A 22,441-nucleotide genomic window follows, 5' to 3' on the forward strand; every position below is an offset into this window, starting at 1 on the left:
ATAGAATAGTGACAAAGCAAATAAAGTGAAATGGTGGTGGGTATACAGATGTTTATTAGATAATTCAATTTTTCCGAGTCTGAAAATTTTCATAATAAAGTGTTGAAACAAAGCTCTAAAAAAATGACACAAATACGCCGTTAAACACGGTATATTGGTAAATAAAGCTTACAAAGCTATACGTATGCCACAAATCTGCAATATATACATTTTTTTAAAAACTGTGTGGCTTTATGGGGCACCTGGGTGGCTTAGTCAGTTAAGCCTCCAACTCTTGACTTTGGCTCAGTGTGTGGGTTTGAGCCCCGCATCAGGCTCTGTGCTATTTGAGAAAGGACACACAGCAGAAAGTTAACACTATCTCTGGATGATGTGATAATGAGTACTTGTCCTTTTTTTTTTTTTTTTTAAGATTTTTATTTTTAAGTAATCTCTACACCCAACATGGTGCCTGAACTCACAAACTTGAGATCAAGAGTCGCACACTCTACCGACTGAGCCAGCCAGATGACCCTTGTCCTCTCGTTCTCGCTTACCAATATTTAAATTCTCCACAAGGATCAAATATTTTTATGATTCAAAAAAAGAGGTACCTTTATGGCAGTTAAGCAAGAAGCAATTTCAGATAAGAATGATTAAAATTTATTTGATTATACACTGACAGAAAACACTGCCCTCCAAAAAAGCTTAAGAAGTCTTACCTCGACCTACGTTAACTGATGGTTTAATTTTTTCAGCCAGCTACTGTGCTAACTGCTGAACTTTGTGGCAGATGCGGAAACATAACAATTAGGGCTGCCCAAGTTGAAATGTACGTATCAGAAAGAGAGCTGACAGCCCTCAATTCTGCACCGGTCACACCATATTTGGAGCCCACAGTTTGTAAGAAGCACCCACACACTGCAGACCACTGACTATGTTACACAAGGCTTAAGTGGGCAAAGTGTTTACTCAGGGCAGAACACACTTTGAGGAAACGACTGCCATGGTCTAATAATGTGGATGCCGTTTTGGATGATACGAAACTTGAACCAATCAGTAGAAACTTTAGAGAAGCAAATACCAGCCAAGTATAACAAGGAGGAGGATGAAATACCTAGGGATGATTCAGGAATCCAACGTGCTGCCTCATGACCCAGGGAGCACTTTACCACTGAAAGTATGAAGGCACAAGTCAGGTGAATGCCTGTTGTAGATATAACAGCTATGATACATTCATTCCTTCGGAAAATATTCACTAAGGGCTTACGATACAACGTGGAAGTTCTACACTCTGTGCTGTCCAACATGGCAGCCACCAGCCACACGTGGCTACTGATCGCTTGTAACATGGCGTTACCATCAAGAGGGTTATCGTTACGATCAAGAGGGTTACCCTAAGCAAAGAACATGTGAGGGCAGATTCCTTATAAGGAGAACGGAGGAAATTAACCTGAAGAGGCAGAGAGAGTCCAGTTCACACGAGACTACATACTCTGCTAAGGAGTCATAACTTCATCCAGAAAGACATCACAATGAGCTAATGAAACTTGGAAAGAGAATATTAACTCAGATTTAGTTATTATCAATTTAACCAAGTCCAGAGAGACTTTTTCAGAGGTAAAGAACAAACGTGGAATGTAATTATACAGCATTTGAACAGGATGAAGATCTGACTTGATTCAGTATCACGGCTCTGGAGAAGGGGACAGACAAGAGAGATTTTCCTTAGCAGGAAAAAATGATGACATGGCCGCCTGGATGCAGCGGGAGGGAAGTGAATGACTCCATCGAGCCACCAGGTTTCTACCGTGGGTCACCAGTGTGTATCTCATGGAGAATGGGAAGGAAAGCAGTGAGTTCAGTTTAAAAAAACAGATTTACTGATGGGAATGCAAGCTGGTGCAGCCACTCTGGAAAACAGTATGGAGGTTCCTCAAAAAACTAAAAATAGAACTACCCTACCACCCAGCAATGGCACTCCTAGGCATTTATCCAAGGGATACGGGTGTGCTGTTTCGAGGGACACACACACCCCCATGTTAACAGCAGCCCTATTGACAATAGCCAAAGTATGGAAAGAGCCCAATGTCCATCAATGGATGAATGGATAAAGAAGATGTGGTATATATATACAACGGAGTATTACTCAGCAATCAAAAAGAATGAAATCTTGCCATTTGCAACTACATGGATGGAACTGGAGGGTATTATGCTATGTGAAATTAGTCAGAGAAAGACAAAAATCATATGACTTCACTCATATGAGGACTTTAAGAGACAAAACAGATGAACATAAGGGAAGGGAAATAAAAATAATATAAAAACAGTGAAGGGGACAAAACAGAAGAGACTCATAAATATGGAGAACTGAGGGTTACTGGAGGGGTTGTGGGAGGGGGGATGGGCTAAATGGGTAAGGGGCACTAAGGAATCTACTCCTGAAATCCTTGTTGTACTATATGCTAGCTAATTTGGATGTAAATTTAAAAAAATAAAAAATAAAACAAATTTAAAAAAAAAACAGATTTACTGAGAATCAGATTTTTATTCCATGACATTAACCCACTTAAAGATACAATTCAGGGGCGCCTGGGTGGCTCAGTCAGTTAAGCGTCCGACTTCGGCTCAGGTCACGATCCCACGGTCCGTGAGTTCGAGCCCCGCGTCGGGCTCTGGGCTGATGGCTCAGGGCCTGGAGCCTGCTTCCGATTCTGTGTCTCCCTCTCTGCCCCTCCCCCGTTCATGCTCGGTCTCTCTCTGTCTCAAAAATAAATAAACGTTAAAAAAAAAAAAAAGATACAATTCAATGATTTTTTTTTTTTAGTTATTTACAAAGTGGTGTGATCATCACTGCAATCAAAATTTGGGATGTACTGGGGCCGCTGGCTGGCTCAGTCAGTAGAGTGTGCGACTCTTAATCTTGGGGTGTGAGTTCAAGCCCCACATTGGGTGTAGAGATTACTTAAAAAAAATGGGGGTGCCTGTGTGGCCCATTTGGCCAAGTGACTGGCTTACTGACTGGTTTCATTTACTCGGCATCGTGTTTTCAAGGTTCACCCATGTTATGTCTGTATCAGTACCTCGCTCCTTCTTGCTGCCCAGTAACATTCCAGCGTGTGGCTACACCGCGTCTTGTCTGCGCGGTCACAGCACACAGACAGCCGGGCTGGAGCCGCTGTTGTGAAGAGTACTGTGATGAACATTCACGTAGAAGTTTTGAGTAAACCTAGATTTTATTTTCTCTTGGGTATATGCCTAGGAGTGGAAGTGCTGAGGCATATGGTAACTCAGGGGTTTAATATTTGAGGACCCGCCAGACGGTTTCCCAAAGCTGCTGCACCCTTTTACGTTGTCCCCAGCAATGGACAAGGGCTCCTGCAGATGCATCCACGTAGCCTCTCACTCCGTGCGCGCGGTCACGTGCGTCCTCACCAACCTTTGTTCCCATGCTTTTATGCTAGCCCACCCAGTGGTGGTGAAGTGATGTCTCACTGGGGCTCTGCTCTGCATTTCCTCACGTCTAAGGATGCTGAACACCTTTTCATGTGCCTATTGGCCATTTGTGTATCTTCCTTGGAGAAGCATCCATTTAAATCTCCTGCCCATTTTTAAATTGGGTTGTTTGTGGGGCGTCTAGGTGGCTCAGTCGGTCAAGTGTCCGACTCTCGATCTCAGCTCAGGTCATGATCTCGCTGTTCGCAAGTTCGAGCCCCACATCAGGCTCCGCACGGACAGTGTGGAGCCTGCTTGGGATTCTCTCTCTCCCTCTCTCTCTCTCTCTCTCTCTGGCCCTCGCCTGCTTCTACTCTCTCTCAAAATAAATAAGCATAAATAAATTATAAATAAATAAATTAGGTTGTCTTTTTTATTATTAAGTCATAAGAGTTATTTATATATTTTAGATAGAAGTCCCTTATCAGATACAGGATCTGCAAATATTCCCTCCCTTGCCGGGAACAGTTCTGTCACTTTCTTGTAGTGTAGTCTGCACGCAGCACACAAGCTTTTAATTTTGATGAAATGTGATTTGTCATTTGTGTTTTGGTGTCATTTCTTTTTTTCTTTCATGGTGGGTGTTCTGGTGTCATGTCTGAGAAACCACTGCCTAGGGGCTCCTGGGTGGCTCAGTCAGTTAAAGGTCTGACTTGGGCTCGGGTCACGATCTCACGGTTCGTGGGTTCAAGCCCCGTGTCAGGCTCTGTGCTGATGGCTCAGAGCCTGGAACCTGCTTGGGATTCTGTGTCTCCCTCTCTCTCTGCCCCTCCTCCACTCATGCTGTTTCTGTCTCTCTCTCTCAAAAATAAACATTAAAAAATTTTTTTTTAATTTTAAAAAAAGAAAGAAACCTCTCCTAACCCCAAGCCATGAAGATTCACTCCCATTTTCTCCTGTAAGAGTTTTAAAGTTTTAATTCTTATCCTGAAGTTCATAATCTGAGTTAACTTTGTGCATGGAGTGCGGTGGAGGCTCAACTTCATTCTGCTGTTTGTGGAGGTTCGTTTGTCCCCCCATTTGTTGAAAAGGCTACTTCCCCCGCCATTGGATTTTGCCATTTTTTCCCAAAACCCAACTGCTCATAAATTTAGCGACAGCGAGTCCAGTTTTAGACGAGCCGAACCCGAGGGACCTGTGCTCCGTGTCCTTGGGACCGAGCCGCACGTGCAGAAAGCCAGGTGTTCCACCCCCAGCCCAGGGCTGAGCACAGTCCGCTCCAGGAATCCGTGCCGCACCGCCTTGCGTCTCAGCACCGCTGCCTCGGACACTCTGAGGCACGTGGCTCTTTGCTCCTGCGAGGGACCGGCCGGTTCGTCTTTCCAGTGCTGCCCGTCTATCTGGGACTCTGTCTCTGATTCAGCACGTCGCTTACGGTTCTATTTCGTGTAGTGACACATATTGAGGCAAGCGTTCTCCTCCTTCCCAGCAAAGAAGTGTTTATCAACGGTACCTTAACGCTGCTCAGAAATCTCAGCTGGCACAAGCGGGTGGTGCCAGCGGCACGTCTGATCTGTCTACAGGCACGCAGTCTCCAAGGTGCGCTGCGCTCCCATTCTGTGTAAAGGGCTTCATCTGTGCGCCAGGGCCTGTGATCACACCAGCGAGAGGATTTACATGTTTACATTGCTAAGAGGGATCCAGCGCGTCAGGGCTCAGTGGAAGGAAGGACCTCAAAAGGGATACTGCTAGTTAGAGACACATCATGAAAAACTGGAAGAACGGAGGACATTTAATTGAGATAAGACAAGACCTGGGGCGCCTGGGTGGCCCAGTCGGTTGAGCGTCCGACTTCAGCTCAGGTCGTGATCTCGCGGTTCGTGAGCTCGAGGCCCTCGTCGGGCTCTGTGCTGTCAGCGCGGAGACCACGTAGGATCCTCTGTGTCCCCTCTCTCTGCCCTTCCCCTGTGCACTCTCTCGCTCTCAAAAATAAACAAACATCTAAAAAAAGGCAGGACTTTCTGAAGACCACGGTCTTCAAGCAACTGAAGAGCTAACGGGAAGAAAATGAACCCGTTCAGAGAGGTGCAAGAGGGAAGAACCAGAACGGAACACCCCCTCGACTAGCCCACTGCAAATGCAAAACAAAAATAAATAAAAATAAGAACTCACACGTCTTCTCTGGCACTTCCATCTCAGGCGCAACCCCCCTTCTTGGCTACATCCCTCTAAGGGCCAGCTCTTGCTGATGTCTGTAGTCTTGGCCCTGGCCCACTGCCTTGCATGTGGTAGGTACTCAATATATATCTTTCAAGTAAAAATTTAAGCAGATGTGATACATGAAAACAGATAAATAAGGAGTAGTCATGTAGTTATACTACAAAGAAGTCCACAGTTTAAAAAAATTCATATTTACGGGATGCCTGGGTGACTGAGTCAGTTAAGTGTCCAACTCTTGATTTTGGCTCAGGTCGTGACCTCACGGTTCTGAGATCGAGCCCTGTGTCGGGCTCTGTGCTGACAGTGCAGAGCCTGCTTGGGATTCTCTCTCTCCTCCTCTCTCTGCCCCTCGTCTGGGTGTGCGTGCTCTCCCTCCCTCTCTCCCCCCCCTCAATAAATAAATAAGTAAATAAATAAGTAAATAAATAAAGATTCACATTAACTAGAGTAAATTTAAAGTTTAAAAGTATTTTTTGGGGCGCCTGGGTGGCTCAGTCAGTTAAGCATCTGACTTCAGCTCAGGTCATGATCTCATGGTTCATGGGTTTGAGCCCCGTGTTGGGCTCTGTGCTGACAGCTCGGAGCCTGGAGCCTGCTTCAGGATTCTCTGTCTCCCTCTCTCTCTGCCCCTACCCTGTTTGTGTGTGTGTGCTCTCTCTCTTTCTCCCCCTCTCAAAAAAAATAAACAAATAAACATCTTTTAAAAAATATTTTTTGGGGTATCTGAGTGACTCAGTCAGTTAAGCATCCGACTTTGGCTCAGGTCATGATCTCATGGTCTGTGAGTTCAAGCCCCACATTGGGGCTCTGTGCTGACAGCTCAGAGCCTGGAGCCTGCTTCGGATTCTGTGTCTCACCCTCTCTCTTCACTCCTCCCCTGACTGTGCACTCTTTCTCTCTCTCAAAAATAAACACTTAAAAACAGGTATTTTTAAAGAATGCACATTCACTGAGATTATATTTATGTTAAATATTTAACACCACCTTTATTGTGTAAAATTACATTCACGAGTGTTTACCCTGCCTAACTCCATCACAATGTCCATGTCTCTCAATGATAACAGCACAGTAAGATCCAAAGTGACCTTCAGGGGCTCTTCTAACTCACAGGTCACCATTCCAATTCCTCTCTTGTCCCAACCTCAAAGCTACCCAGGATGGGATTAAGCAGATGTTTGCAACCACGCAAACACATGTGAGGGCAAGAAGCAGACACACCTGCTCACCACAGTCAAATCAGAAACGCCCTCGTGTGGAGTCGAGTCAGCCTCCGAGCTGGGGTGGGGTGGCTGTGATGAACAGGGAAAGGTACAACCCACCTTATTTCCTTAAACGTACTACTCTTGGGTCTTTTAAAATCCAAGTCGGATGATGGGTCTATTCCAACTGTCTGTTTTCTCTTGCTTTGGGGCTATGTTTTCTCTTCTCAAAGATCCAATCGTTTCTGACATGAAATCTTGCCAATAACCCAAGACTCCTCCAGAGAGGACTTACTCTTGCTTCTAACAGGCAGGTAGGTCAGGGGTACGAACAACCCCAGGTCATCTGAAGATCATCAGGTACTGCGATACCCTCCCGTTTCTGAGAGGCCGGTGTCTCTCTGGTTCATCCTTGTCCCTAAGCAGAGCCCGGAGGAAACCCTGGCATGTTTACTAGGGTTCCGCACCCTTGGCCGGCTCCAATACCAATCTGCACCTCCCGAGCCCCGTGAATCTGCCTAACGCTCCAATCATCGTCGCAGGTGACCATTTCAGCGGTCTCGGCAATGTGTCAAGGGGACAGATGGTGCCAAATGTCAGGCTTGCCCGTCTATCCCATCCTGAATCCCGCCTCTGCAAATCCTTCTGCCTGGTCGCCCTCCCACGTGTTCAATGGGGTTTCTTCCTTAACTTTTCACCTTCTCCTGTTCTCAGTTGGGTTAGCCCAAACAACCTGAAAAACCACTGCCGGAAGAACCCCCAAATCCAACAAATTTAACACAACCTCTGTTTAAAACTGAACCAGTTTTGCAATTTGAGTCTTTCCCAGGGGACTACCCCAAATCAAGACTGAAGGAAGCAATCTGGGCTGTGGGAAAACAGATTTGGAATTACTGTTGACTAACAAAAAACCAGACATCCTAATTAAAATAAAGCATTAATCAGAAGTAATATCATCATGCACTGTAATCGAAAATCTGACTACAAAGGGCTGGGATCGAAGGTGTGAAGCTCCTGCCCAAAACGGAGATAGCTGTGACCTCGAAGGCTCAGAGCCTGGCACAGAGCAGGTGCACGAGGAACGCACTTTGCCAGCACTTCGCCGTGTCCTTGCCCCTTCTCCCCTCGTCCTCTCCCACCCTCCCCCCTCCCCCAGGCGGGCTGGCCCTGAACACTGGCTGACACAGCCCAGTGATCCTACCACAGAGTCTCAGGCTCACCCCTGCGCTGTACTTTCTGCCGTACCGAGTAGGGGGAGCTAGGGTCGAGATGACGACACTGGACAACACAGGACTCAAGACAGCAAGTGCTCTTGCCCACTTCTGCCTGTAAGTAAAGGGGACGATGCGGACAGAGGAGAGTGGAAAAAAACCCAAAAACACCACACCTGCGTCTCATGCCCTTGTGAGCCCCAGGCAAGTGACCTCTGGGGTCTGTTTTCTCATCTGAGAAAGGAGGGACTCACATATCATTTACTTACTATGTTTTGGTCCACTGCTAGGTCCGCTGCAATGCCAAAAAAAAACCAGCCTTGCTCCTGACCTCGGGACTAGGTCACTAGTTCTCAACTATGGGTGCACATTTAATAATAATAAAAATCTAATTTATTGTTTTACCGTTAAAACAACACAACCACCTTACTCCAGATTGACAGAATCTCTGAGGTAGGGCCCCAGCACAGGAGGAGAGGTAGGGAAGAGGGTCTTTTCAAGTATTTCTGATACCCAGTGAGAGCTAAAAACCCTGAGACTTAGAGGATCTCTTTCTATAGTTTTACAAATGAGTATTTTTAACAGGTCAAAATCCTCCAAAACAGCTTGTGGTTTCATCAGTAATTTGGGGGGCGGATGACTAAGGGTAGGGGTTACCTTAACATGCTAAAAATCCTACTCGGAAAAGTCATATTGCCTGTAAGGGACCTCTAGCCTCACTCATTATCTCTTGGATTCATATTCAAAAGCCACATGCATCACGTGATAAATGAGAAGTCTCCCCAAGGGGCACACAGATGCCTGAACCATGCCATTCCAGATTTGTTCCTTGGGGTTAAAGTACTATTTCCCAAACTCTGGTCACTCGTGATTTTTGTCATGTCTATTTAATATGAGTGCTACTACATCATCTTTTTCTTTAAAACCAACGCATGAGGGGCACCTGAGTTAAGGGTCTGACCCTTGGTTTCAGCTCAGGTCATGATCTCATGTTTTGTGGGTTCAAGCCCCACACTGGGCTCCATGCTCACAGCGTGGAGCCTGCTTGGGATTCTCTCTCTCTGCCCCTCCCCCGCTTGCTTGGGTGGGCGCTCTCTCTCAAGAAAAAAAAAAAAACCTTAAAATCAACTCCCTAGAACAACATGAGAGTACTAGCCCTACTAAATATTAACACCTATTATAAAGCCTCTTTAACTAGAGACTCCTGGGTGGCTCAGTCGGTTAAGCATCCGACTTTGGCTCAGATCATGATCTCACAGCTTGTGAGTTCGAGCCCCATGTTGGGCTCTGTGCTGACAGCCCAGAGCCTGGAGCCTGCTTCAGATTCTGTGAGTCAGTCTCTCTGTCCCTCCCCCACTTGTGCTCTCTCTCTGTCTCTCAAAAATAAGTAAATAAAATAAAGTCTCCTGAATGAAAAACATTGGCACATGAATAAATATAGACCAATGAAATGTAACAGAAAATTGAGAAATAGGTCAGATTAAATATGACAAAAGACGGCATCTCAAAAACAATTGGAGGCATCTCAAAACAGTGGGAGAAAACAGAACTTTTAATAAGTGGCACTGGGATAACTGAAAAACCAGACAGAAACGGACAAAATTGGATCCATCCCTCAAACCGTATATGGCATCGCAAATGGGTCGGAGGTTAAAACATCTGGGCACAACAAAAAGAAAAGAAATTATACAAGTACTAGAAAAACACAGGCAAAGTCAACCTGGAAGTATAGGAAGCTTTCCAGCAATGACTGAAAATCAAGAAGCAATGAACGAGGAGATTAAAACAGTGAAATTGATTTACCTCCTATGTAGTACGAATATTCACAAAACCCCGTGCAGGGAGCACGTCTTCCGGACCACTTCCACTGCTGCGTCACCTGTTTCTGATTCCCGCCACCGCCGACCTGCCTCCGGGTCCCTGCTCCAGCGGCTGCCACAGGGGCCCTCCAGGGGAACACCTCCAGGTGCAGGGCGACGAAGGCCCCCGGGGCAATCCTCTGTCAAAGGAGGACGGCAGCTGCTGGGTATGCGCTGCTCCCTTTCTCCCCACAAGTATGAGTCCTGGGCCGCCTAGAGCCTTGGCCTCATCAGGACCGAATGCCCGTCCTGGCTCTTCCTCCTTCCACTGCACTGCCCTGTCCTTCTTCCGGCCCCCAGAGGGGACACTCCCTCCAAAGCTCCTCTCACACGGCCTTTGCCTCAGACGCAGCCTCCTGGGGAACCCAGTTAGGATACCACAGATGGGATGCACTGTTTTTCTAATGTGTATAAAAATACTTAATTATTAATATTTAAAAAGCACACATCAGGAGAAGCAGCGGAACTCTCTACTCCTTAATTGCAGGCCGTGAATAGTAACTTTCTTAAAAAAGGGACCGAGAGGAACTTTACAAGGATGCTACCGGACAAACACTACATCAGCCAGGTGGCCAAGGTCAACATCAACAGTCATAAATCATGTTGCTAGTAGGTACCCTCTACATGAAGTGATGAAAAGGGCACCGTATCTCTGTCACCTTCCTCCCCAGAGCTGACAACCTCACTCTAATCGCGAGAAAAACACGAGACAAATTCCATGAGAGGGGCCATCCTACAATCCTAACCAATATTCCTCAAAATAGTCAAGGTCATCAAAAATAAGGAAAGTCTGGAAAACTATCACAGCCAAGAGGAGTTAAAGCAGGCACAACAACAAAATGTAATGTGGTGTCCTGGATGGGACCCTGGAACAGAAAAAGGACACAAGGTAAAAACAAGGAAACTTGACGAGTGGACTTTGGCTAATAAGAATATCAATATTCGCTCATTAAGTGTAACAAATGTCCCCAAAACGTAAGATGTTAATAACAGAGGGAGAAATTGTATATATGTGTGTAGGGCATATGGGAACTCTCTGTATTATCTGCTCAATTTTTCTGTAAATCTGAACTTGTTCTAAAATATAAAGTCCATTAATAGAAAGAAAAAAAAAGATTTTGAGAAAGCATCCCTCCATCTCTGGCAATGGGATCTGCATTTTGGAAGAACACACACAAGCGATTCCCAGGCACAGCAAAGATTGAGAAACATCCAGAACACTAAGAGTGACAGTCCATAATGTCCTTACAAAGAAATAACGGGACAAAAAATCCTTCCACGCATCAACAGATAAATACGTCCCACTGCAGCAGTATGGAAACAACAGACTAACGCACTGTCACCCCAGCAATGCATTAATTCATTATTCACATCACAAAACAGCTCTCATTTGGATGCCAGCTTCTACGGTTTGGGGGTGGCTGCCTGGAATGTTGTTCTTGGAAGGACTCAGGGCAAGCTGGAATGAATGTCATGATTTTCCTATCCGTTTAAGGTCTTGACGGCCACATCAATATTTATCAAGCATTTACCAAGTGCCAGGCACAGTGCTAGGCTCCAGGGATCCAACCGAGATCAAAATAAGCATAATCCTTTATGAAACATAAGAGAAAAAAATGTAAGTAATTAAAAATAGAAAGAGTTATGGAAAAGGAAATATGGGATGCCACAGAGGCAAATAGCAAGTAAGGGCCCTCGGCCAGGGGAGGGGTCAAGGTTCACTCCTGGAGGAAGTGGTGTTTAAACTAAGATTTGGGGGCACCTGGATGGCTCAGTCAGTAAAGCATCTGACTCTTGATCACGGCTCAGGTCATGATCTCACAATTCATGAGTTCAAGCCCCACATCGGGCTCTGTGCTGACAGCATGGAGCCTGCTTGGAATTGTGTCTCTCCCTCTCTCTGCCCCTCCCACACACAAGTGTGCCCTCTCTCTCTCTCTCTCTCTCTCTCAAAATAAATAAACTTTAAATAAATAAACTAGGATTTGAAGGCTTGGAAGTTAGCAAGGTGAAAGGGAAAAGGAAGTAGACTTTGGTCCACTGGTGAGTTAGTCTGTCAGATCTTTTCTGATTTAGCATCCTTTGAGAGAGAACAGAGGAAAAAAGAGCAGAGCAACAGACACAGCTGCACAGAGAGAGCCCAGTGGAGGGCAGAAGCCAGAGACTGTTTCCAGGTTCCAGAAGCTTTGACAGAAGGGCCCCAGGTCAAGCTATCACAAGGGAGAAAGGACTGGAGGAGGTGTGTAAGAGGCTTCCAAAAGCACACTCGTAAGGTAAGCTGTCCACTGTCTCTAAGATCCCCAGAAAACGTCTTTAGAGCTCTGCAAAGGCGTGTCGGTGCTACTCCAGCACGACAGGCAAGCATCGGCTCGTGCTGCCCTTTCTGCCACGGCTTCTGTGAATCTCACAGCTAAACGTGCTCAACTGTAGTAACTATTTCTTGATATGAATTTTCTGGTACGGTGACCTCTTCTTCCCCAAAACAACCTGCCTCCTTATTGTCTTTATTTTAACGGTTCTCTTCTGTATCATTTATAACTTGTAGAGAAGTTGAAGCATCAACAGCAACTGTGGCTTCTGAACCAAAAAATGACCGCTGATGGTAGATGAGTTGTACGGTGATTGACAAAGGACAGAATATTTGAAATCAGAATCATTCCAGATGGTTTCAGGGTTTCTCTTCTTGTAGACATAACAAATTGCAGTGGGGAGGTAGATAACTAACGTTTGTTGAACACCATAGGCTAAGAACTTCTGCATTTTCATTTGGTCCTCACAAAACCCTCTGCAGGAAGTGGAATTATTCTCATTATATATGGGAGAAAAATTGAGGCTTAGGAGGGTTAAGGAATTTGCTCAGTCAGGTTAAGGAGTGGCTCTGGGGCAGAAACAGATCTGACTCTATAAACCCAGGGTGCTTGGAATACAGGGGGCAAAATGTGGCGTATCACAACAGTTTTTAAGAGAGTTTATTCACATTCTGATATTAACCCCAAACTGAGATGTCTTTCACACAGCCTTGAAGACAGACAGTCCACCTTTAGACCCAGCAGCTATTAGAGGACTCAGGAACAGGGCTCCCCCCACTGGTCAGCCCATGGAACCACACCATTTACTTCTGATTGTTTTTCTAGGCCTTGGCTTTTTGGAGGGAATCTCCAAGCTAAGGACAGGATTAAACTTCCTTTCATTAGCTTTATCTCTTTCTTTTCTCTTTTTTTTTTAAAAAAAAAATTTTTTTAACGTTTATTTATTTTTGAGACAGAGAGAGACAGAGAGAGGGAGACACAGAATCTGAAACAGGCTCCAGGCTCTGAGCTGTCAGCACAGAGCCTGACGCAGGGCTCGAACTCACGGACTGCGAAATCATGACCTGAGCCACCCAGGCGCCCCTCTTTTCTCTTTTTTAAAATTAACATTCTGATGTGTATCAATAGCCTTAAAAATGTGTATACCCTCTGATGCCAGTAAATAATGCCATTTTACTAATTTATCTTGAGGAAATAACCAAAGGTGTACCCCAAGAATTTTGTGCAGACATTTACCATTGTGTTGTTTACAATGATGAAATCCTAAAATCAAGCTAACTGTCCCCAAATTGGGTACTAATAAATAAATTATGGCATACCATATGATATTATTCAGGTTTTTAAAATATTTTCAAAGAATATTTAACGAGGGGGTAACTCATACATGTTAAATGTAAGCTATCCAAAATAAATACACAGTACAATATCAATTTTGTGAAAATGTCCCCTTACATAAAGGAACTATGGCCCACGTTTAATGTGGTTTTCTTCCCTGGACAGTAGGATCAATGCTGGTTTGTACTGTCTGTCCTCTCTACTTTCCTATGTTTTCAAATTCTCCACATGTAATATGTACCGTTTAAATCAGGAAGAAGTTATTTTTCCAAAAAGAAAGAGAAAATTTCCACTAGAAATTGTTTCTATGAGGATCTTCTTTTGGGGCAGGAAAGAGAAACCTCTACTTAGAATTGTTTGCTCAGGGGACCTTCCCATCCCCACACCGATGTCAGGGGGAGGAACTCTCCAATCGCACGTCACTATAGCACTTATGACAGTCACTTAACAACTCAGAGTCATCGTCAAGCTTATAATCTACGACAAAGTTCAAATTTGGGTGGTATATGGATTCCCTTTAAAGGGAAACTGGTTTATTTTCCTGCAGCTTATTTATGTACAATTGCAAATCTAAGGTTAAATCTATGATGTTGATGAGACTAGACACAAACAAAACTACCAAACCAGCAAAATTCAAAATGACAGTACTTTAACAAAAGGATGACGTCGCTCATATTAAAAATCATTGTCAACCCACAACTATACAGTCAATTAATCTTCAACAAAGCAGGAAAGAATATCCAACGGGGAAAAAGACAGTTTCTTCAACAATGATGCTGGGAAAACTGGACAGCAACATGCAGAACAATGAACCTGGACCACTTTCTTACACTGTACACAAAAGTAAACTCAAGATGGATTAAAGACCTAAATGGGAGGCAGGAAACCATCAAAATAGAGGAGAACACAGGCAGTAACCTCTTTGACCTCGGCTGTAACAACTTCTTACTAGAATCATCACTGGAGGCAAGGGAGACAAAAGCAAAAATAAACTATTGGGACTTCATCAAAATGAAAAGTTTCTGCACAGCAAAGGAAATAATCAACAAAATTAAAGGGAACCTACAGAATGGAAGAAGAGGTTTGCAGATGACATATCTGATAAAGAGTTCATACCCAAAATATATAAATAATTTATAAAACTCAACACCCAAAAAACAAATAATCCAACTAAAAAACAGGCAGGGGCACCTGAGTGGCTCAGTCAGTTAAACATCTGACTCGGGTCGTGATCTCATGGTTCGTGGGTTCAAGCCCCACGTCAGGCTCTGCGCTGACAGCTGGAGCCTGGAGCCTGCTTCGGATTCTGCGTCTCCCTCTCTCTCTGCCCCTCCCCACTTGAGCTCTATCCCTCTCTCTCAAAAATAAACAAACATTAAAAAAAAATTAACAAAAAACAGGCAGTAGACACGAAAAGACACTTTTCCAAAGAAGACATACAGATGGCCAACAGACACGTGAAAAGATGCTCAACATCACACATCATCACAGAAACACAAATCAAAACTACAGTGAGTTATCACCTCACACCTGTCAGAATGGCTAAAATCGACAACACGAGAAACGAGTGTTGGTGAGGACGCAGAGAAAGGGGAACTCTCGTGCACCGTTGGTGGGAATGCAAACCGGGGCAGCCACTCTGGAAAACAGGATGGAGGTTCCTCAAAAAGTTAAAAATAGAACTACCCCACGACCTAGCAATTGCACTACTAGGTGTTTACCCAAAGGACACAAAAGCACGAATTCAAAGGGATACACGCACCCCGATGTTCATAGCAGCACTACCTACAACAGCCAAATTACGGAAACAGCCCAAATGTCCACTGACTGATGAACGGATAAAGATACCGTACATATATTAAAAGGAGTATTACTCAGCCATAAAAAGGAATGAAATCCTGGCACTTGCAACAACATGGATGGAGCTAGAGAATGTTATGCTAAGTGAAATAAGTCAGAGGAAGACAAAACCCATACGATTTCACTCAGACGTAGAATTTGAGAAATAAACAAAGGGGAAAAGAGAGAGAGAGGGGCAAACCAAGAAACAGATTCTTTTCTTTTTTTAGTGTTTACTTAGTTTTGAGAGAGAGAGAGGGAGACAGAGAGTCAGAGCGTGAGCAGGGGAGGGGCAGAGAGAGAGGGAGACACAGAATCTGAAGCGGGCTCCGGGCTCCGAGCTGTCAGCACAGAGCCCCATGTGGGGCTCGAACTCACGAACCTCGAGATCGTGACCTCAGCCGAAATCGGGACGCCTAACCTATGGAGCCACCCAGGCACTCCCCAAGAAACAGACTCTTAACTAGAGATAGCACATTGGTGGTTACCAAAGGGGAGGAGTGTGGGGAAGAGGGGATAAACAGGTGACGGGGATTAAGGAGCACACTTGTGATGAGCACCAGGCATCGTGTGAAAGTGCTGAATCACTCAACTGTACACTTGAAACGAATATTACGCTGTACGTTAACTTGAATTTACAATAAAAGAAAACAGAATAACAGAAAACAAAACAAAAGCCACTATGATTCATGGTGACGTCATCAGCTTGGGAAATCACTAGTGAAAGCTATCAGAACCATTTCCATACATGTCTCACACAAAGGACACTGGAATCTGGCTGGCTTGAACGAATATTTTCTGAAACAGGTTCCCAAACTGCTGTGTATTCTTTGACAAATTATTGACATTAAAACTTCCATCAAGAGTACAACTCAAAATAAAAACAAAACCATCTACAACGTCAGTAAGTTAGTGGCACTGGCCTAAAAACTGGCAAACACAGCAACAGAGGAGATCCTAGGAAAATACACAGAAAATACCCCCACCTATAGCTGCTCTCCCTGACATGACTTTGCAATGACTTGGAGAAATGCTCTCCTGCCCCCCTTCTGCAGCACTGCATTCAGAAATGTACTTGGACCCAAATGTGTGAGCTAGTGCAGGCCAACAGTGATTAATAAGGACTCTGTTCGTGCCTGTGTATCTTGCACTGTGCCCTATAACCGCACTGCACTCCGTATAACTCCAAGATTGATCAAGTGCCCTTGGCCCAGATGAGGCGGTTCCTTGGTACAAAACCAGACCCGCAGGATGCCAGACCGGCCATGCCTTACGTACACGAGGCTGGCCCTGTTGGGACCGTGGGTGGTCCTCCTTCAGGTGTTACTGGCTGCAACAGACACCCCCGAAGACAATGTTGAGATCCAGATGTCAGTACCGCCATCCACTTAGAAAACATTCCTGATATCTCTGCCATGTATCCACTGATAGAGTCAAGTATATAATCAGTGATTTTGAAAAAAACGTAATCTTGATCTTCACCCCATATTCCAGACAATTTGAAGGATGACTTTTTTTAGATTTTACATATAAAACAGAAAAACAACTTAAATACTTATCAAACTTCTAGAACGATTTCTTAAATATAAGAAATGACAGAAAAGCCATGAAGAAAATGACTTATTGACATAAAAATCTGAATCTTATATGTGTGTGTGTATATATATATATATATATATACATATACATATACGTATATATGTATAAAAATAAAAGGCAGATAGGGAAAATATTCAGATAAATGACTCAACAGATAAATGACTAAAGTACATAAAGAGAAATACAGTAGTCTGTTGGGGGGGGGGGGGTTGGTTGGTTGGTTGTAAGTAGAAAAGGATACAGAATGAATCTAGTAAATGTCTAGAAATCATTTAGGGACAGGGACTACTGGGAGGGAAGATCTGGTTCTTTTCACCCACTTACCCATAGAATCCAACACCAGGCAACATTAAGCCCTCAAAAACTGACTCTGAATTACGACATGAAAATACATTAAGGTCTGTTAGGAAAAGGGGAGAATTCAGGCAATACCCTATAAAATAAAATTTAAAAAATCACTCAGGTACAGCCTTAATTATCCAAGGAATTTGATTCAACAGGACTTTTCCCCTAAAATATGTGAAAAATATGTGCCTCAAATGTTCAGTTTATTCATGAGAATCCAGCCCGATGCCTTAGACACTTTTTTAAAAAGATTTTTAAAATGTGTTTTATTTATTTTGAGGGGGTGGGCAGAGAGAGGGAGAGAGAGAATCCCAAGCAGGCTCCATGCCGTCAGCACAGAGCCTGAAGCGGGGCTTGAACCCTGCAGGCAGTGAGATCACGACCTGAGCTGAAATCAAGAGTCAGACGCTTAACCGACTAAGCCACCCAGGTGCCCCTAGACACTTCTTAAAAGGGATGATTTGTAGACTACCTTGCAGACCTTTATGAACAGATCACATCTCTACACTCCCGTGAGGTTATCTAGCAAGAAAAATCATGTGTTATGCCCACTGAAAAAAAATTCAGGATTGAACAAAAAGCAAAGTGTTTTTCGTGGATGAACCAGGTTGTTTATAACTATCCCAATCATTTGTCTGAGTTGACAAGGAAGGTAAGGAACAGACCTCATTTAGGCCTTCTGCAAAAGCCACATCCTTGAGGTACATGTCAACATACGTAAATCAGTGCTTAACTATAAACAGCCGGTGACAGAGAACCATGGTAAACTGTCAGCAGCATTAAAAAAATTTTTTTTTAACGTTTATTTTTGACAGAGAGAGAGACAGAACATGAGCAGGGGAGGGGCAGAGAGAGAGAGGAAGACACGGAATCCAAAGCAGGCTCCGGGCTCTGAGCTGTCCACACAGGGCCCGATGCGGGGCTCAAACTCACAGACCGCGAGATCTTGACCTGAGCTGAAATCAGATGCTCAACCGACTGAGCCACCTAGGTGCCCCAAGTGTCAGCAGCATTTTGAAAAATCTGTGTAAAAAACAGACAACTTAAAGAAAATGAATAACCGAATGCCTCATTTTGGAAAAGCCACTTACAAACTTCCATTCCTATAGCTGTGCCTTTTTACAGTTGATCCAAAAGAACAGGGTCAGAGAAGGCTAGTAGGCTATTATTGATCAAAAGTTTAAATGTTCTATTCAAGAGGAGCAGATAAAGGGTAATTTTTACCAAATAAACAAGGAAATCAAAACAGGAGAAAGGAAGAAACATGGACAAATGAGAAGAAAGCATCTGCTTCCAAAATCCTTTGCATCATAGTAATGATCTGAACTTACCTACATTTTTTTCAATTAATTACATATTCAAAGGAAATAAGAATATATTCTTAAGATTATCTTGATTCTAAGAGCATTTCAGAAACCATGACAATCTAACATAGTTGACAGCTATAAGAAAATAGCTGTTATTCTCCCCAGCTTCTAGAGCCTGCTATAGCTTAAATTTCCTGCAGAACTGAATACTGACTCAAACTACCCCTAACGTGCATGCAGGAGGGGCTTTTACTGCCAGTAACCGGGGACCAAGTAAATTAGAACAATCTCCAGCTAAAGAGAACCAGAAACGCAGAGAAAAAATACACTAAATATCTGCTTGGAGGCCTGAGGGAAGAAGACACATCAGAGACTCAGGGAAGTGAGCTCAGTATTTAGGGCTACTTTTCTCTAGGGGTGTTTGCCAATTCTAAAGGGAATGCTAGGGGGCGCGTGGGTGGCTCAGTGCGTTGAGCGTCGGACTTCAGCTCAGGTCATGATCTCATGGTTCATGGGTTCAAGCCCCGCGTCGGGCTCTGGGCTGACAGCTCAGAGCCTGGAGCCTGCTTCCGTTTCTGTGTCTCCCTCTCTCTCTGCCCCTTCCCTGCTTGCTCCCAGTGTCTGTGTGTCTGTCTCTCTCTCTCTCTCAAAAATAATAAACAATAAAAAAAATAAAAAAGAAACAGCTCAATCCCTGATATGGCACTGAAGTGACTCCAGATCCTAAGCGCCCCATTTGCCTGACAAAAGCAAATGTGAATTAATCTCTGGCAGAGGAAAATGTCATCTTAGATCTCAAATTATTTCTACAAACAATTATGCAAATTCAATATCCAGCACAAAATTAAAAAAAGAAAACAACAAAAACTAGGCACATAAGGAGATAAGACAGAATGAATGAAAACCAAGAGAAAACAGACATTGGAAATGACTCACATATAGTGCCATAATCAGACAAGCTTTAAGATAATTATGCACACCATATCCAAAAGACAAGATCGATAATTTTGGCAGATAATGGTAAACTATAAAAAGCAAAGCAAATGCAAATTAAAGAACCAAAAAATACAGAACTGAAATGAAAAACTCAACTGAGAGGTACCCACCTGGCTAGGTCAGTAGAGCATGTGACTCTTGATCTCAGGGTCATGAGTTTGGCCCCATATTGGGTGTAAAAAAAAACAAAACAAAAACAAAACCTCAATTGATAGGTTTAATAGATCATTTACAAAAGAAAAAAGATAAGTGAGGAGATATCCAGAATGAAGGACAGACCATCAGAAAGGAAATACAGAAGAAAGATTAAGAGGCAGAATATCCAGTGAATGATCTAACATGTATTAACTACAGTTCCAGAAAGAAAGGTGAGACAGAATGGGACAGAAGCAATATTTGAAGTACTAATGGCTGATGGCTTCCAAAACTAAAGAAAGATGTTGGGCCACAGGTTCAAGAAGCCCTAAGCACCCTTATTATAATTAAAAAAAAAACATACCAGGGACAGCAATGAGAAACCAAAGACAAAGAGAACATTTTAAAAGTATCCAGAGAAAAAGACTACTTTCAAAAGAATGACAGACTGACATGTGGCTTCACAACAGAAACAATCCAAGTCAGAAATAATGAAATAGATTTGAAATGCTAAAAGGAAACAATGGCAAACCAAGAATTCTGTAAGTACTGAGAAGACCGTTCGCGATGTCGGAAAATGTTCTAAAATTGGATTGTGGCCAGGGTGCACGGGTGGCTCAGCTGATTGAGCCTCTGGCTTTGGCTCAGGTCAAGATCTCTTGGTTCGTCGGTTCGAGCCCCGCATCAGGCTAACTACTGTTGGTACAGAGCCCATTTTGGCTCTTCTGTCCCTCTCTCTCTCTCTGTCCCTCCCCCCCTCGCCCCTCTCCCGCACTCTCAAAAATAAACAAACATTAAAAAATAAATAAAATTAGATTGTGGTAATAGTTGCAGAACTCTGTGAAAATACCAAAAACTCCTGAACTGTATACTTTATTTTTTTTAAGTTTATTTATTTATTTTGAGAGAGAGACAGAGAGTGTGCGCATGAAAGAGAATCCCAAGCAGGCTAGGCACGAATGCAGAGCGTGACTTGGGGTCAATCTCACGAACTGTGCGATCATACAAAATCAAGAGACAAAATCAAGAATCAGATACTTAACTGACTAAGCCACCCAGGTGCCCCTGAACTGTATATTTTAAATGAGCACATTTTATGGTGTGTGAATTGTATCTCAATCAAGCTGGCTTTTTTTTTTAAATGCAGGTAAATAATAACATTTGCAAACACACACTGTAAGAATCTGTCACCCCAGACCTACCTTAAAGGATACTAAAGAGTATTTTTCAGGTGAAGAATGGTCCCAAATGGAAGACTGGAAGGTGACAAAGAAGCCACTGAAGAGCTATGGGGAAAGGATGCCTTTTGTGATAATCAGTGCTGAATAAACGGTGCTATTAAAATGAAATTAGTCCCTTTTCCAGAAGAAAATCAATTCCACAAGTTACACACACACACACACATGCACAAAGTTACACAAAAACAAATTCCAAGTGGCCTGTAGATCTTAATTTGAAAAGCAAAATCCTAAGATTTCTGCAAGATGTTGTAAGAAACTATCTTCTTGACTTTGGAAAAGAATTACAAATTAGGGGAGAAAAGACATGTAAGCCCCAAAGAAAACTGGGCAAAACATCTGAACAGGCCCATCGTAAAAAAGGATACCAAATAAACATGAAAAGATGTTCACCCTCATCAGCTCGCAGGAAACTACAATTTAAAACCACAACGGGATACCACTTCAGACCCACCAGGATGGCTAAAGTTTAAGACCGACAATACCCAGTGCGGGCAAGCAAGGATGTGGAGCTCAAGAACTCTCATACACTTGCTGGTACCACTGTAGATTGGTCAAACCCTTTGGAAACTCGGTATTTATTAAATTTGAAGAGCTGCGCATTTCTTGACCTAAAAATTCCACTGCCAGGTATATACCCAACAGAAATGAGTGCACCGGGAAACACACAAGAGTATTCGTAATAGCCAAAAGGTAGAAATAATCGAAACGTCTCCCAACAGTGCAATGGCTAAATTGTGGTACAGTCATGCAACAGAAATCTACAGGTCAGCAAAAAATGGGTGAATCTCAACAGCTTGAGTGAAGGAAGCCAGACACAAAAGAACGTGTATTGTATTGTTTCGTTTACGTCAAGTTCACGAAACAAGCAAGATGAAACTACGGACACCAGAGGTGGTATACATTCTGTGCTCAGAAGGTAAAATTACACAGAAAAAAACGGCAAGGAAGTGATGACCCCTACGAGTCGGGGCTGGGTTACCTCGGGAGAAGGAATTCCGGGCTCGTGGGCGCCGGCAGGGCTCCAGTTCTCGGCCTGACACCCAGCACAGCCCTGGCTGGGTGGTACATCAGGGAGGGGTGGTTTGGGGTCCTGCACTTTCCGGGAGAAGACAGGGAAAGGGGCCGAAGGAGGGGGGTGGGTGAAGGACACGACCGCCCCGCCCAGGAGCGCGGCCGGGGGTGGGGAGGGGGCGCCCAGGGGGCCCGCCCGAGAGAGGAGGCCGAGCGCCCGCCCCCCTGGCCCCGCAGGTGCCCCCCGCCCCCCCCCCGCACGCCGCCCCCGCCGTCGCCCCCGCCCCGCTCGCCGTCCTCGACGCCCCCACGCCGCTCCCGAGGCTGCCCCGCCGCCGCCCGCCGGGTCCTCTCCCCGCCGCGCCGCCCCTCCCGACTCACCTCATTGTCGCTGCCAGGGCGGGCGCGCGGGGCCGGGGGG

The 22,441-nt window shown here is 44.3% G+C and overlaps 1 protein-coding gene across 2 annotated transcripts in view; it reads right to left on the minus strand.

The window, feature by feature from the left end:
* EVL (Enah/Vasp-like) overlaps nucleotides 1–22,435 on the minus strand; it is a 148,840-nt gene extending 126,405 nt beyond the window's left edge. Inside the window, exon 1 of one of the 2 annotated variants that reach the window (XM_049612171.1) lies at nucleotides 22,402–22,435. In XM_049612171.1, the coding sequence (XP_049468128.1) occupies nucleotides 22,402–22,406 (5 nt within the window). In that variant the 5' untranslated portion in view covers nucleotides 22,407–22,435. Of the gene's footprint in view, nucleotides 1–21,988; nucleotides 22,127–22,401 lie in introns of those variants that run through there. The other variant, XM_049612169.1, reaches the window with a different exon arrangement.
* Between the last annotated feature and the right edge of the window lie 6 nt (nucleotides 22,436–22,441).

The sequence above is a fragment of the Panthera uncia genome (assembly GCF_023721935.1).
Source record: "Panthera uncia isolate 11264 chromosome B3 unlocalized genomic scaffold, Puncia_PCG_1.0 HiC_scaffold_1, whole genome shotgun sequence".
Taxonomy (NCBI): Eukaryota; Metazoa; Chordata; class Mammalia; order Carnivora; family Felidae; genus Panthera; species Panthera uncia.